General features: G+C 37.8%; 1 protein-coding gene across 2 annotated transcripts; it reads right to left on the bottom strand.

Annotated features, from left to right (window-relative positions):
- Nucleotides 1-1,129: 1,129 nt before the first annotated feature.
- Nucleotides 1,130-15,213, bottom strand: LOC134216460 (uncharacterized). Of its 2 annotated transcripts, none has more exons than XM_062695335.1 (6): nt 15,086-15,213; nt 14,900-15,018; nt 14,151-14,846; nt 13,874-14,093; nt 1,737-2,134; nt 1,130-1,665 (listed from the first exon to the last, which is right to left on the bottom strand). In XM_062695335.1, exons 2-6 carry the CDS (start codon nt 15,002-15,004, stop codon nt 1,456-1,458), a joined length of 1,629 nt encoding a protein of 542 aa, XP_062551319.1. In that variant the 5' UTR covers nt 15,005-15,018; nt 15,086-15,213; the 3' UTR covers nt 1,130-1,455. The 2 variants fall into 2 exon arrangements, with proteins under 2 accessions (XP_062551319.1, XP_062551318.1); XM_062695334.1 differs by having other exon boundaries at nt 14,900-15,015; nt 15,086-15,204.
- Nucleotides 15,214-16,504: the final 1,291 nt, after the last annotated feature.

Raw genomic sequence — 16,504 nt, 5'->3', positions numbered from 1 at the left:
TTAAAAATAGTTGATGGAGCTTATTTGACTATTCAGCTAAATTTTTTTTACATCCTAATCCAAATTCCCATCTTTTTCAATGTTCTCTTCAATTTTTGTTTCTGCTAATTTCTGTGGCTTTCTCAGTAAGAAGAAACAATTGAATTGAAGTAAGTCGCAGGGCCTGATTTTGGGGGGGGGGGGGGGGGCGGTTGCGGTGGGGCCATGGCCCCGGGCCCCCACAAATCTTATGTACTAAAACCAACCTATTTTGTACATTCTGGGGCCCCCACATACTGTCGGCCCCGGGGCCCCCTTCCGGTTAAATCCGGCCCTGAGTAAGTGTAACAAAACAAGTGTGAAGAATTTTTATTCAACTTCAAATTTTGTACAAAGTTTATCACATGGAGATCTGATATCTCTTGCCGTAGCTTCCTTTTGTACTTAATAAGATGAAGGAGCGACCTCTGCAAGTAGTGTCGTTTTAAGAAGTGTCCGGTATTGGGAGGTGTCCGGCGCTGGGAGATCTCCCACTAAATAGTTAATGATCCGCCTCAGGAAACGATCTCTCACATACGGGGCGATTTCTATAGTAATTTCCATACAAACTTCAAACTGCACGTACTCAGTTATATTAAAACCAATTCAGTTGAAAATTTAAGAGGTTCACCAAAACGGCAAATGTTATCGTTCAAGCATAAGGGAGCGCAGAAGTCAAAATTTCAATCACTCTAGGCTCTAACCAAAATAATTATCTTATGATCTGTTTTACGTAGTTTACGTCGGGCGGTCGTATCTTGTGTATAACCCTTCTGATTTTTAAGACCTATTACGCTCAAATTTGGCCAGAACAATCTTTACAAATTGTTGAGGTCGAAGTTTAGATTTTTCGAACTATAAAAAAAATCATGAAACTATGGAAAAAAAAATCTGCGGAGCTGCTAAAGTTATTATTTCCTCTAACGATTATTAGCTTTATCTTCCAGACTAAAAAGAAAATACAAAGTGATAATTTCTCGTCAACACTTACGTAAAAAGATGATTCCTAGCCGATCGCCCGATTTTGTTTCATTGAAACGAAAAGAAGAATCCCTGATAACAAGCAAATATACCTTTTTGTTCAAAATACGTCTTTTGAAGTTGAAAAATATTGTTTTTTTTTATTCTTGCAGTTAAATTTATTCAAGTTCATCAAATTAGTGTCCATCTCAAAACATACCATCTTTTGGTTTTTGAAATTGTAATCAAATAAATTGGTCTTGACTCCATTTTTTAGGAGTATTATATATGAAGGCAACAGAGCTTACCTACTAAAAATTTTTGATACTGGAAATTTTTGAACCAATTCAATTTTACCGTGTTATGTGCTTTAAGGCCTTATCATACAGTTATTCGGGATGACGATGAATTAGTTTGACAATAACATACTTCGGACAGATGTAAACGATTCAAACAATAGCGTTCTACATACCATCTCTAAACGGTCTGCATATGGGGTTCTGGTTCAATATGTTTCTTCAAACGTGGATCGCGATCGCATACCTTGGGATGATTTCCGTGGCGAACTTCCGAAGGACCAACGTTGAACATGATCTGTATGCGTGGATCCAAGCTGAACGTGGGCTGCATGACAAATGAACGACGAATGCGATCAAAACTAGGCCTCGGTATGTCAATTGGAATCAACTACGAAATTTAAAAAAATATTGTTAAATTTGCTGCCGAGAAGAATTTTTCGACAAATCTAGACAACCTACATGGTAATTAGCGATGCGATATTTTTTATTAGATGCATCAATTTCCTTCGCCGGGGTGTACTGGTTGATAATCGACTTGAAAGGCATCCGAAAACATGTTTGACTATCGCTGTCGCTGCCAAACGATTGATTAATCGAATCGGTTACGGATGAATCATGTTTCGAATGATCTGCGGATGTGTCACTTTCTGCACTGCCCCAGCTTACGTCTTGTTCCTTCGGTTCGGATAGCAGCGAATCGATTTTTTTCAGTTGATCTACGGTTCTCTGGATGGAATCCAACGATTGCTTATCGTTCTCCTTCTCCTTGCCAGATGGATAAAGCATAAGCTGCAGGCACTCATTTCCTAAGTCGCTGCGGAATGCTTTCAGAGAGCATTCGACGTTCTGGGGCACAGCTACAAAACAGAGTACATATATGAGGGAATTAGAAGCAGAGGGGTGTAAGTGACATTATTGTCAAAATTGAATTTACTACAGCAAAAAAATGTTTTGCTTCTAGAGCTTTGCGACAATATGTTGATATAGTTTGAAAGTTGTTAATAAAAAATATGAAAATTCACAGAAAATTAGTAAATTTTTGAACTCCCATACAATTCGTATGAAAAAAAAAATTGAAAAACCTTGCACCTATTTTTCTCAGAGGCGTCGCGTCCGCATGTGCAACCTGTGCACTGCACAGGTAGCAATTTTGTCCCTAACATTAAAACTCTCAATAGATTTCTTGTCATTCTAATACAAATACTTGTGCATTGGTCATATGTTTAGTACAAATTTAACGATTGAAATAAATACATAATCATAAAATATGCACGGAATTTTTACAGGCGACATGTGATATGAGGCAATCGAAATGCTGCGATGGGGGCGCGTTATATTTTACTCCACGATACAGAAACGACGCCATATTATGTTGTCCATCATGTGCACTTTCAGCAGAGAACGGTTTGCCATGCAGAGATGCCAGATTTGAAGACATGTCTTCAATTTGAAGACATTTGAATCTCTGTAAAGACATTTATTTCGTGAAGACATTTTGAAGACTTTTCAAAATATTTGAAGACTTATCTACTTATTTGAAGATACTTGAAGACAATCAATAAGCCAGCGAGAGAAAATATAATTTTATTTAACTATAAATTCTGCGACTTCTATATATGGTCGGGGTTCAGCCAAATCACACCAAGCACCAATGAAATATTTCCTATTTTTTGCCAAGGTTTTCATGTAATAGATTCACTTGGTCAAAAATCGCATCGGACATCGTTCAACGCCATAGCTGAGGATCCCTTACAACAAATGTAGGGTAAGACGGTATAATGCGCCCCACCTGGCCAAAACGCCCCCCTTTGATTTCTAGAAAACTATAACTAACTAAGGGTCAAAATCAGTGGGTACCTATAAATATTTGTAAAACCATCGTACTATGTGAATGTGCAGGTATTTTTGTGTTACATAATGAAAGTAATAGCAAAATACAAAAAGTGACAGTTTTGATGTAACTTTTCATGTTTGTTTGCTCAACATTCTGGAGCGACGCTAGCATACTGTTCGCAAAACTTGCACGGGAACACTCAGTTGGGCAACAAAATAACTTTTCTCAGTGGTTAATATGATATAAAATTGCTTCCATCTTCAAAAACATAACGATTTTCGAAAATAGGTTTTACTGGCCAAAACGCCCCAGTGTAGGCAGGACGATATGCCCTTACCAACTGGACACAAGCGCGGCGAGCTTGCAGCAGTTGCTTCCAAATTATATGGAAATTATTGAAATGTAATAAAAACCTGATTAAATGGACTTATGTTGGTTTTTTAATGTCAAGTACATAAGGATTTGTAACCTTTTTATTATGGGATTGATAAAATACTAATGAAGGGCTGTGGAACGTCTTTGGCTAAGGTGGGGCGTATTGCCCAGGCACTTTTTGAAATCCATTTTTTCGCGACTTTTCAAAAGAGCATTATTACGTGTTATCTGTAATATTTTTATATTACTACTCACGGGCAATGCATTTGCGACTTCTTGCACTACCAAATGACACAAAGTTTGCATAAATTGCGATGAAAAGAAAAAAAATATCACGGTTTTGCCTTAGGGGGGGCATATTATACCGTCTTACCCTACGCATGACTTAACATTAAATACTTTCGGTTTGTCTTTTGCGAACAAAATATCACAAGTTAGTCAAAAAGCCGCTTGGTGCGGTTTGGCTGAATCCCAACCATATGTAAATTATGCAAAAAAATACAAAAGTTATAATAGTTTTTGTCTGGGGCTTAGAATCTCAAACATAAAAATACATTCACACTAGCTGGCTGATAAATGCAACGCATTTTAGACTTCATACGTACGCACTTAACTTGGAGTTAGGCGCTGGTTAAAACAATCCTGATGGCGTGTATGTAAAAAGGTATTTCGATCATTACATTGGAACGCAATTGCCATTTTATTTTACGGCAAAAATATATTGAACTCCTCTATGACTTGATTTAATCTATTCAATCGTTGAGCTAGAACCTGATCTTTTTCTAAATTCCTTACGAATTAATTTGATCTTTTCGGTATGTCCATATGACTTTCGTCTAACTCTTTGAATTTTCTGTGAATTTTTGAAAGAATTTGCGATGAAAATTATGAGGAATTTCTTGTCTATATTCAAGAGAACTGAAATTGTAAATTCAGTACAAAATTTATATTTAATAACTTCCTTAAAAAAACATAAAGAAAATCCTCCAAAATTTAAAAGGGAAAATTCATCTTGATTTCTACAATTCCCACAATAAATCCCTTCTAATTTCCACAAAAAAATTGTCTCAATTAATTTTCATTAAAAATTTTAACGAATGTCAATAAGAAATTTAAATTATGCTGGTGTTAAATGGGTATTTCTCATAATTTTTAAGGTAAATTTCTACAGAAAAATCTACCTAAAAGAAATTCAGAGGAAACTTGCTACACACTTTTGTTAATTTTTTCCTTGAATTCCTTTGATTATTCTTCTAGAAATATTTTTGGACATTCTTCCAGTATTTACTCTGCGAATTCCTCTATGAATTTCTTCAAAGAATCGTCCTGGTATTCTTTCTGTAATCCTTTCATGAAATTGTCCGGAAGTTTCAGGTATTTTGAGCTTGAGCTTGAGCTTGATTGACTGCTCGTAGTTGCTACTCCATTATGACCAGGTCAGCTGTTCTTGCACAGGGAACCAACAGATGTTTGCTTGGGACTAGCACACATCTTCAATGTACAAGTACTGGTGATCTCATTTGTTAGGTCATACTGGCGCCTGCCACGTCAGAATGCAAGTCAATGTAGGGAAGTGGCAGGAAATGATGATGCAATCACTCGCCCACTGCAAGCCGAATATACCTCTGCACTTGCCACGAGTTCATGCGGAATTTGTTGGAATTTCTGGGTTAGGTTGGAGAGGCAGAGGTCCGTCTTGGTTAACGAGCTGCCAATGTGATAGATAGGAGAAGGTAACTGATGGAATTTCTAATTGGATGTAGGAAACGAGCTCTATAGTTCATTTCCAATTCTAGCAGATTACTGTTAGAATACTCAAGTTGAAGGTATAGGAATAGTAATGGAAACGGTATGGAAGTCCATTTCCAGTTCTAGCGATTGCTAGAACATGAGAAATAAAGAGAAAGATACAAAGTAGGAGAATGGAACGGACCTGGGATTGAACCCACGACCTCCTGCGTATGAGGCAGAAGCAGTAGCCATATGACTACCAAGCCCGCTAGTCCGGAAGTTTCAGGTATTTTTCCGAAAAATTCTCCAGGACTTCATTTGGAAGAAGTTCCAGAAGATTCTCTAGAACTCATTCAGTAGCTCCTTCACGAATTCCTCCAGTAGTTCTTCCAGGATTTTTTCCGAAAGTTTTGCCGGGATTGCGGCGGAAGCTCCACAAGGGATCCCTCCGCAAGTTCTTCCTCTGGAAGATATTTTAAGAAAGTTGCCGAATGACTCTCCAAGAATGCCTCCGGAAGTATACTATGAAATTTATCTGGTATTTCCTCCAGGATTGCTTTCGGAAATTTCTGCAGCAATACATCAGGAAGCTCCTCCAAGAATTCATCCAGAACTACCTCCAAGAATTTCTCCAGAAGTTTCTTCAGGAATTCCACCGGAAATTGCTTCAGTAATTCTTCAGGAATGTACTTCAAAAATTCATCAGGAAAATCCTTCAGGTATTCCTCCAGAAAAAAACCCAGATCAATCCACCTAGCGTTGGTGGTGCCTTTCTCGCGCATTAAAAAAAATAAGAAAAACACATAAGAGAGGTCGAAATAGCACTTTAGGGGGATAGATTTTGCATTTTACATCAATTCATATGCATTTGCGGTCATTTGAATGCATTGCTGCAATATTAAAAAAAAAATCGTTTTTGAATTTTTTTTTCCTTGGCAGAAAAACAATGTTTTTTCAATAACTTTGGAGCGCAATGACCGATCGGATCAATTTTTTATAGGAAACAACTAGATCGCAATCCACTTCGACTGCAACTTGTTGCGAGCAAATCGAATAATGCTAAGTACCAAAAAGTGTGTCTCACATTTTTGTACACACACACACATACATACACACATACAGACATCACCTCAATTCGTCGAGCTGAGTCGATTGGTATATAACACTATGGGTCTCCGAGCCTTCTATCAAAAGTTCGGTTTTGGAGTGATCCTATAGCCTTTACGTATACTTTGTATACGAGAAAGGCAAAACATCCGGAATTCATCCTGAAGTTTCTACAGGAATTCCTTCTTAAGTTCCTCCAAGAATTCCTCCGGAACTTCCTTTTGATCTTTTTCCGGAGGTTTCTTCAGTAAATCCTTTAGATGTTCCAACAGGAATTCCTCGGGAAATTTCTTTAGGAGACTTCCAGAAGTAATTAGAAGCTCCATCCAAAAGAAGTTATAAGAAGCTCCATCAGGAATTTATCCGGAAGTTGATCTAGAAATTTTACCGGAAGTTCCTTCAGAAAATTCTCTGGATGTTTCTTCAAGTATTTCACAGCAAATTTTGAATCCCAACAGGATATTCTTTAAAAAGAAATTTGAAAGAATTCCACGTGAAAATTCAGTTAAAAATCCGCCTCAGTACAAAATCCAGGGGAAACTCGTCATAAATTTTTTTAATAATTTTAAAGAATATTCTCTTGAATTCTAACAATTTGTATGTTAAAAAATAAATATTATTCCACATCAGTAAAACAAGGAAATTATTGAATTTACAAACCTATTGGATTTTGAAATTTCTTGCTAATAATCGTTATTTTAATATTGAAGACATTTGAAGACATTTTTAAACGACTGTGAAGACATATGAAAATATCTTCTGGCATCCCTGTTGCCATGCATCATACACGCATTATTTTGTATGTGTAGGTCATCCGCTTTAACCGCAATCGGCGATGTATAGGTAGCCAAAGCGTTCATCGTTTGCAGTGCACGGTTTGGTGCCGGTGCAGAAAAGCACCTCGGTTTGGTGCCTACCGAGTAGGTAACCCATACCGCTTCAAACAGCGCATGCGCGTTTGGTTGAAGAGCGCGCAAACGGAATAAAATAGAAAAAGAAAAGAGGCGGTGATTAAATAAATTTTCTGCTCTCTCAAAGTGTTCCATGGTGGAAGTCCGGTTTTAAATAAGCACATCGGATCACAAGCGTTTTAATATTTCATATTGAATGGGATTATGGCTTATTATGATTTTTTTTCGTAAAATCCAATATCCAAAAGCTATTCGTATACCATGTGGACAACTTAGCGGGTAGAGAGGTAGGAAAAATGTGTTAACACAAATTAATGAAAAATTGCATGATCAGACACATATAAAAATGTTCGACATCTGTCCACGTGGTATGAAAACAGCCATTCTAAAAAAAGATTCATCTAAGTAATAATAATAATTGATTAGATTACAGATATGTTCCGATTTCATCACGTTCCGTTTTTATCACGCTCCGATTTTGTCAACAAAATTATTCGGTTTTTATTAGAGGCCTGAATAAGAGAAACGCGGATAGGTATGTGCCGCCAATCGAACCGTCAAAAAACAGCAGCCAATCGAGCAGGAGACCTATCAAGCAGCCAGAATGTTGGCTCAAATACTGAAAACCAAATTCGATTTAATGCCATTTATAAATAAACAAAATTGAATGTACTTTACATTAGTTTGCAATAATATATGTAAGTCATTTATAGATTATGAATTGAAATTACATTGCTTATTGGATTCTATTGTTATGTGATGTGGGCACATAAAATAGAGGATTGTGAGATTTTATCTACATAAACCATTTCTTCCTTTTCATGTGTTGTTCTTTGATGAAGAAGATTGAATGCAGTGTTGTCAGATTCATATTTTCTATCCACGTTTCTCTTATTCAGGCCTCTAGTTTTTATCAACAAGAAAATTCAATCATTTTTTTATTAGAGATTTAGCCTTTAAAATAAACTAACTTGGGTTAGTTTTTGGTTGAATGTTGTATTTATAATATTTTAAGCACTAACGGTAATAAGACCGTAACTAACAAGAGAGGATTCTTTTCACCGACTTCCCCTCATCGAAATAAAAGTGATAAGATGCGGGTTTGTTTGCCCTTTATTACTTTAGGACGAAGGATTACATTGTTATGTTCGCGTTCTGATATAACAAGGGTTTCAACTTTGCGTTTCTCGGGCCAAGGGAGAATCTTTTTTCGTTGTTTATGTTGAGGATCATCTTTCACCCATCAATCTTTCTCTACAGGTTGGTATCGTGTTCAAAAGAAATTTCTTTTCTATCTCAATCACATGTTATTTTCCGTTCACTGAATCAGGGAAAGTAAAGATTCGAAACAAAATTCTTACAACAGTATCCACATGAAAAGAACAAAAACAAAATTGGCATTTGTAAGGTTCCCACGCAAAGTAATGGGAGCTGTCACTTTACTTTCGGAAAAATGTTCTGTTCGATTATTCCGTAAGTAAAAGTGACAATTTTCTCCATGCAGATCAGTTGTCAAAATTCCTCTTGGTAATATTGAACAAAATTCCGTAACCTCTCTACTTTTTAAGTCGATACTGGCCTTTAGCCTTGGATGATAAACGAAAACTTTGCCTATTAGATGAAAATCCTTTTCGTTTCATCACATTTACCACTCACTCACTTTTCGTGAGAATTATCGCAGAACAATTACAAAATTGTATGGCCACACCAGGATTCGAACCCATAATAGTAACAATAATAGCCGTAGGGATGCGTTTACTCTAGCCGCATCACCACGCTATCTGTATTAAAGCATTAAGTTATTTGTTTTACATAAGCTACTACCATTCATGGGCGTAGCCAAGGGGGGGCCGTCGCCCCCCCCTAAATTTTGGAAAGATTGAACGGGTACTGAAATGAATTCCCTCAAACATGTGCACTTTACGATCCAATCATATACAGAAATACGTGGTTGAAATTCAAAAAAATCCCAGAACTTATTAGGGCATCCAGGATCCATAATATATGAAAATTCAAAACAACTCGAAACATTTAGGGCTCAATTGATTTGAATTCTCCTTGAAATCCTTCTAGAAGCTCCCCTGGGAACTTCTAAATTCCTCCGGAAAGTTATCCACAAATTCCTCTGAAAATCGTTATGTAAATAACTATCAATAAATATATTATTTCAGCTTTTTAGCTAATGAATTACAAATATGTATTTTATTTGCTGTAAGCATCCGTTCGAAGCCACCAGCCAATAGCTCCCGCAACAATACATACGGAATTTCTTCCCAAAATTCTACCAGAAGTTTCTTCAAAAATTTCTGACGGAAATCCTCCGATTTAGCTCCATAATTTCACTTGTAAATCTATAAGAAATTCCTTCGGAAATTCTTCTAGGAACTTCTCGGGGCATTCCTCTCGGAACTCTTCCTTTAATTCCTCCGGGATTACTTCCAGGAAATTTTCCGGGAATACCTCCAAACATTCAATAGCGAAATTATCTAGCATTCCAATCTGGAATTCTTTTGACAATTACTTCAGAATATCCTTCAAGAAATCCTCTAGAAATATATTCATGAATTTCTCCTGGAATTCGTCCAAGTATTTCCCCAGAAATTCTTACAGGTATTTTTTCGGGAGTTTCTTCAGGAACTTCTCCAGGAATTCATTCAGGTATTTCTCCGGGAGATTTTCCGCGGAAGTGTACTAGAATTCCTTCCGGACTTCACTCGAAATTTTTTCGGATATCTGCCAAGAGTTCTTCCAGAAATTTCTTCGGAACAATCCGCAGAGATTTTCATCAGCAATTAATATGGGATTACTTTCAGGATTTCATCTGGGAATTTCTGCATTAATTCCTCCTGGTATTTTTCTGGGAATTCCTTCAGATATTTTTTTCGGAAATTCCTTTAGGAACTTCTCTAAGAATTATTTCAGGACTTCCATGTGGGAATTCCTCCGGAAGTGCTTGTGGGAGTTCCCCCGGGAGTTCTTCCAGGAGTTTTTCCAAGAAATTCTCCGGTTATACCTCCAGGAACTTTACAGGGAATTCCTGGACGATATTTAGCAGGAATTTCACGGGAAATAGGATTTTAGAAGTTCCTTCAGAAATATTTTTTCTCTTCCTCTAGGGTATTCCACTGGATGTTCCTCTGAAGTTCCACCAGTAGTTCCTTCGGGAATTCAATCAGGCTTTCTTCCAGGAATTTATTTAGCATTTCTGTAGGCTTTTTTACTATAAACTCCTCCAGAAGTTCCTCGGAGAATTTCTCTGGGAGTTCTTACGGGAATTCCTCCGGGAGGTTCTTTTAAGAACTCTTCCTGGAGTTCCTCCTGGAATTTTTACGGAAGTTCCTTTGGGAGTTCATCCTAGAATTCTTACGAGAGTTCCTCCAGGATTTCCTACGGAAATATAAATAATAAATTCCTACAAAAGTTCCACCGGCAGTTATTCCGAGAATTCCTCTGATAATTTCTCTGGAAATTCCTATAGAAAATCCCCCTGGAGTTCCTCCGGAAATTACTCTGGGAGTTCCTCCATGAGTTCCTTTTCAGAGAAACACCCGGAGAAACTGCAGGTGAAACTCCCGGAGGGATTCTCGTAGAAACTGCTGGTGGATCTCCCGGAGGAATTCCCGAAGGAACTGCCGGAGAAGCTCCAGTAAGATCTCCCGTAAGAACTCCCGGATGAATTTCAGGAGGAACTCCCGGATGAATTGCTGGTGGAACTCTCGAAGGAATTTTCTGGAAGAATTTCTGAAGAAACTCCCGGGAGATTTTTTAAAGGAACCCCGGGGAAACTACCAGAAGCATTCTCGGAAACAAGAGAATTCATTATCTAGATAAATCTCGTCTAGCTGAAACCTTTGTTGGGGTTTGTAGCTGGACCATCATCATCATCAAAGGACCTCCCGGAGAATTCCCTGAGGAGCTCGCAGAGAAATTCTCGGAGGAGCTTCTGGTGGAAAATCTTTATAAATTCCTGAAGAAGCCTATAAATAAATTCCAATTCTGCCCAAATTCCCGGAAGAATTTTCAAAGGAACTGCCGATAGAACTACCGGAATAATTCTCAAAGGAATTCCTAGAGAAATTCTTGGTGGACATGCCGGTGGAACTACTGGAAGAATTCCCGGACGAATTTTCGGAGAAACTCCTGGAGGATCTCTCAGTGGAAATCTTGAAGTTTCCACCGGAATTCTTTCAGGATTTCATTGCGAATTAATCTAGGAACTCCTCGGGAAATTTCATTGTTGATTTCATTTTCGGTATAATTTCTGTATAAATATCCGGTGGAATTCCTGAAGAAATTATTCGAAACAATTCACGGAAAATTTTATGGAATTTTCACAAGAAATTCGAAGATTTTTCGTGAAATTCTTAGGAATGTTTTCTGCGGAATTTCCACGGAATATTCTTATTCTTAAAAATTATGGGAAACAGCACGAAATTATTTGAATTATTGCAGGGAATTCTGCAGAACTTATAAAGAAGTTCGTGAAGGTTTTCTTGGAGTAAATAATGGTGGAATTTTCGGCAAAATTTATGGTGGAATTCCTGAAGACACTGCAGAAGAAGTTGCTGGAGGCATTCCTAAAGAATCCCTGATAGAATTTCGGATAGAATGCCAGGAGCAATTGTCGAAGGAATTCCTGGAGAAAGCTTGCATATTGATTTTTCTGCCTATTTTATAATAAATATTATTTCAGAGAGGATTTGTTTAGAAATTCAGATGTATGGTTCTAGTTTTCTTAAACTGCAGGATTGCAGAATGCAGGATTTTTACAATAATTGTTATAGCCGATTAATTATCTTTCTAAAAACTAAGTTCGTTAATATTTTTCTCACTTTATTTAAAAATATCTGATAACCAATAAATCACGTATTTTTAAATCCATTATTGTTTTAATCATTATTGTTTCGATTTGGTTTGGATTTGGTTTCATGTGTTAATATTCATGTGTTTTTATAAAACTACTATAAAACTACGATTTAGAAGACCAAAAAAGTTGGCCCCCCCCTTCTCGAAATCCTGGCTACGCCCATGCTACCATTTGCATTGCAGATGCCACGAAAAGACTCGAATATGAAAGAAAAAGAGCAAACCAACGTTTGGCGGCAATCGAAGTGAGCGAAAAATGGTTATCACTCTCCAGGCTGTTTTTCTTCCCCGAAAAGTGATTTCTCCCCGAACCCTGGAGCGATGCGAACCCTGGATATAACTGAAAAATCGTTGAAATACTTTTACGGATGTTCTAGGCCGTCCAAACTATTCTGTAGTACATATCCTCGAATGCATCAAGAAATATTAGCATTAGCATTAGCATTGAGCAATTCGCACAAATTCGTAGGTGGTACAAGCCTGGACTATTGTATGAGAGTAGCATCAGTTTCATCCGTTACCACAGATATTGATTTGGAACTAATCACTATCTCTTAGATGGAAGCAATGCACTCTCCAATAGCAGATCTGTCCTGGCCACGTCCTTGCGAATGCTGGGGAAGGGGAAGGATGGTTAGTCGGACACCTACTTAAGAAAGATGCAGAGAACTCTACGACCTCTCATAGGTACCACGGGAGGTTTTGGGATTGTTAGTGTGGAAGGTTATAACAGTAGGAATCGTGTTGGTAGAACGTGAAGCACAGAAAGAACTATGATAGAATTACAAAGTAAGAAAGGGACGAGCCTGGAATTGAACCCACGACCTCCTGCTTATAAGGCAGAAGCGGTAGCCACTAGACCACCGAGCTCGTCTGCGAATGCATCAAGAAATATGTCTACAAAAAAATTGTAATTTTAATGCTGATTCATTGACAGCTACATCAAACAACTGAAAACCGAAATACACCGCTCGGTGCACAGGTTGAAGAATTGACCACGCGACGCCTCTGATTTTTCTCAAAACTAACTTTGTGTCACTTACACCCCTTTGCGTTTGACCCCCTCATATATTATTATACATTAAGGTGGACCATACTTATATAGGGGGAATGACGGCTTTGGCAGCTTTTGTTCTATTATTGGCAGGGGGATTTTTTATGACTGACTAGGCTCAAATTTGGCCTGCATATCAAAGAATATTGTGGCCAAATTTCATAAAATTTGGTCGACAAAAACCCCCCTGCCAACAATAGAACAAAACCTGCCAAAGCCGTCTTTTCCCCTACAAAAAATCCATTTTACAAAACACAACATACAAAAAACCATTTTTTCAAAGCTTATACTGCCATCATACGCATATTTGTCCCATGTTTGCTGGGATTCCCTATATACATAAAACAGTTATGCGTATAACGGCAGTATAGTAGATCCAACAAAAATTGTATCACCTATTCGAATGAATTTCGAATAATGTTTTGCTGTTGCACAAAAGGTGATCTTTCAAACCGAATTGAAACGAAAAATAAACTTGCTACCTACTGTTCTTTCTTCTTATAGTTTCGTAAAAGGAAAAAATGGATTTTTTACTTGTAATACTGGAAAATGATATTAGTAATTAAAACTAATGGTTTAAATATACAAATTCACGAAGATTTGAATCTGTGTTCTGTTCCCAGATAACAGTTCCCTCCGTAATAACATAAAACATAATGAATGTTCATAAAGTACCTACGTTAGGGCGTTATGTTAAGCAATATCTTCTCTAGCTTACCGTGTGAAATTCCGTTATTGTAATTATCAACGTTGTCATCAGCAGTAACAAATCCATCACAATCTTGTTTCGACACATTGCTTCCAATCGATTCAGAAAGACCATTGGGTTCTTCGTTAAGAATATTAAGAAGCTCTTGATCGGTGAGTGCCGGTTGATCCGTGGCTACAGAATCCAGTAAACCATCAAGCTCCTCTGATCCAAAAAGATCGGAATCATTCTGTTGATTAAGTTTGTTTTAATGAATGCAATTGTTTCTTCGAAATTATGATCTTACCACATCATTTGAAACGTGTGACTCCTCGGAATTGTAAATTGATCCGCGACGTCGTGATTCCTTGAAGTTTCCAATTTTGATCAAGGTGTCGAAATCGAAGCCTAATCCCAGAAAGGCACTCGCTCCCAGCTTGAAAAGTTTCTCCAAGGTGTCTATTCCTATGGCAGTCAGTGAAGCGACCTGGTCCGGTTGTAAAATGTCAGCTAGTTCGCTCAGTTGGGTCAGCGTGCCTCCAGCCAACTGCGTTTGACTTTCATTTTCAATAACCTTAAGTAAGGTTGATGAAGGTCGATTCAAAACTTCGTCTGTTTCTTTAGGTGGCGTGTTTTGGTCCAATAGTCCTTCCTGTTCCATCAGCTCCAACTCATGATGGCGTTCATCAAAATGTTTCTTCAGCATTATGCTAGGAAAACATGGAAATCGCTGTAACAGATTGGCCGGTCCAGAAGTTACATGATCCCATAAAGCTTGCTTCATTATATCATCAAGAGCAGCTCCGTGACGCAGTTTACAGCTGTTTCCATCTTTACATTCATATCCGAAGTAGTAAAACTTGCATGGAAACTCCGAATGCATGAAGGAGCAGCACTCAGCTCTTGAGCAGTTGTCCAAGAAATAAAATCGGCACAATTTCTTTTGCGGCCCCATTTCGACTTCTTCGACGTCATTGTCATTCAAAGAACGCTTGAAGGATAACTAAAAGAAAGTCGTGACTAGAAACCGATAAAATCTGCATAATTCTAACTTACCTGTTGTTTCACATCGGTATTTCCCTCCACTTTTGTTTCTGTTGGCACGGATTTTTCAATCAGCGGCTTCTGTTCAGTTGTCGTTATGAGACTTTGCGGTTCCATTCTGAAAGTTACTGCTAAAAAAGCGAGAGATATTGATTCAACATACCTACTAGTATTTACAGATGCATAAGAAAAGATTACCACGATATGTTATTGAATTCCACTGATTTTTTTTTAAACTAATAATTTTCAGCCAAAATATTCACTTGCTGCGGGACACGAGACACAAACAACAAAATAATTATTATGAAGCATGGCCACAGTTCAAGCTCTATCTGGAATAAGGGCGAATGTCGCAAGAGAGGATTCTCTTCGTCGACTTCCCCTCTTTTAAATAAAAGTGACAAGCAGCTGATTTCTCTGTGATTTATCACCTCAGAACGATAGAAAACAATGCGAACTTGCATTCTGAGGTGATAAACTCAAGCTCTATCTGGAATAAGGGCGAATGTCGCAAGAGAGGATTCTCTTCGTCGACTTCCCCTCTTTTAAATAAAAGTGACAAGCAGCTGATTTCTCTGTGATTTATCACCTCAGAACGATAGAAAACAATGCGAACTTGCATTCTGAGGTGATAAACTGCAAAGAAATCCTCTGCTTGTCACTTTTATTCAAATGAGGGGAAGTCGACGAAGAGAATCCTCTCTTGCGACATTCGCCCTTATTCCAGATAGAGCTTGAACTGCAAAGAAATCCTCTGCTTGTCACTTTTATTTAAAAGAGGGGAAGTCGACGAAGAGAATTCTGTCTTGCGACATTCGCCCTTTTACCAGATAGAGCTTGAGTTGTTCGTTTTTTTATAAGCAGGGTGACCAGATTATTTTTTGATAAATCGGTAAGCTCGCTGTAAAAATCGGTATAGGTATATATACAGTGAACGTTCGCTAATTGGGTTTTTTCTAGTTGGGGCACTTTTTAGTTGGGGGCTCGATAATTGGGGCGAAACCCAATTAAAAAGCAGGTAAACGTCAGAATGGAATGTCAAAAACGCGTTGACGTCTTGTTTCCGTGTTTGGCGGGATCGATATTTTCTGGCGCGTAAAATTTTCTTTTGTTCAATGCAAAAAGTAAACAACATTGATGCTTGTCAAAGCGCCCCAATTAGCAAACGGCATTCGCTAGTTGGGGTGAGGTCGTGCCCCAATTAGCGAACGATCACTGTACCATGATTATCAGTATAGGCTCATACAGAGTGTATGTAATTAAGAGTGGCGACCCTGTCAGAATTGGAACAAAATTCATCTGTCATTCGTGTCAAAATCGTGTTCCAAATGAGCAGGAGACCTGTCAAATGCGGCACATGTCGCCACTCTTAATTACATACACTCTGGGCTCATATAATAAAAAAAATCGTATCGAAGTGATCAAATGGTAAATTCATATGTAGAGATGTCGTAAATTAATCGATTACTTCGATTAATCGATTCATCTTTGTAATAATCGATTAATTTTGAATCGATCATTACCTAACGATTAATCGATTCAATAATCGAGAGTGATCGAGAGTAATCGATTTGTTACTAATCGATTAATCAGGATTTTACGACATCATAAGGATGT

Source organism: Armigeres subalbatus, chromosome 2 (genome assembly GCF_024139115.2).
Source record: "Armigeres subalbatus isolate Guangzhou_Male chromosome 2, GZ_Asu_2, whole genome shotgun sequence".
NCBI classification, from domain to species: domain Eukaryota; kingdom Metazoa; phylum Arthropoda; class Insecta; order Diptera; family Culicidae; genus Armigeres; species Armigeres subalbatus.
This window is presented reverse-complemented; position numbering and strand designations above follow the sequence as displayed.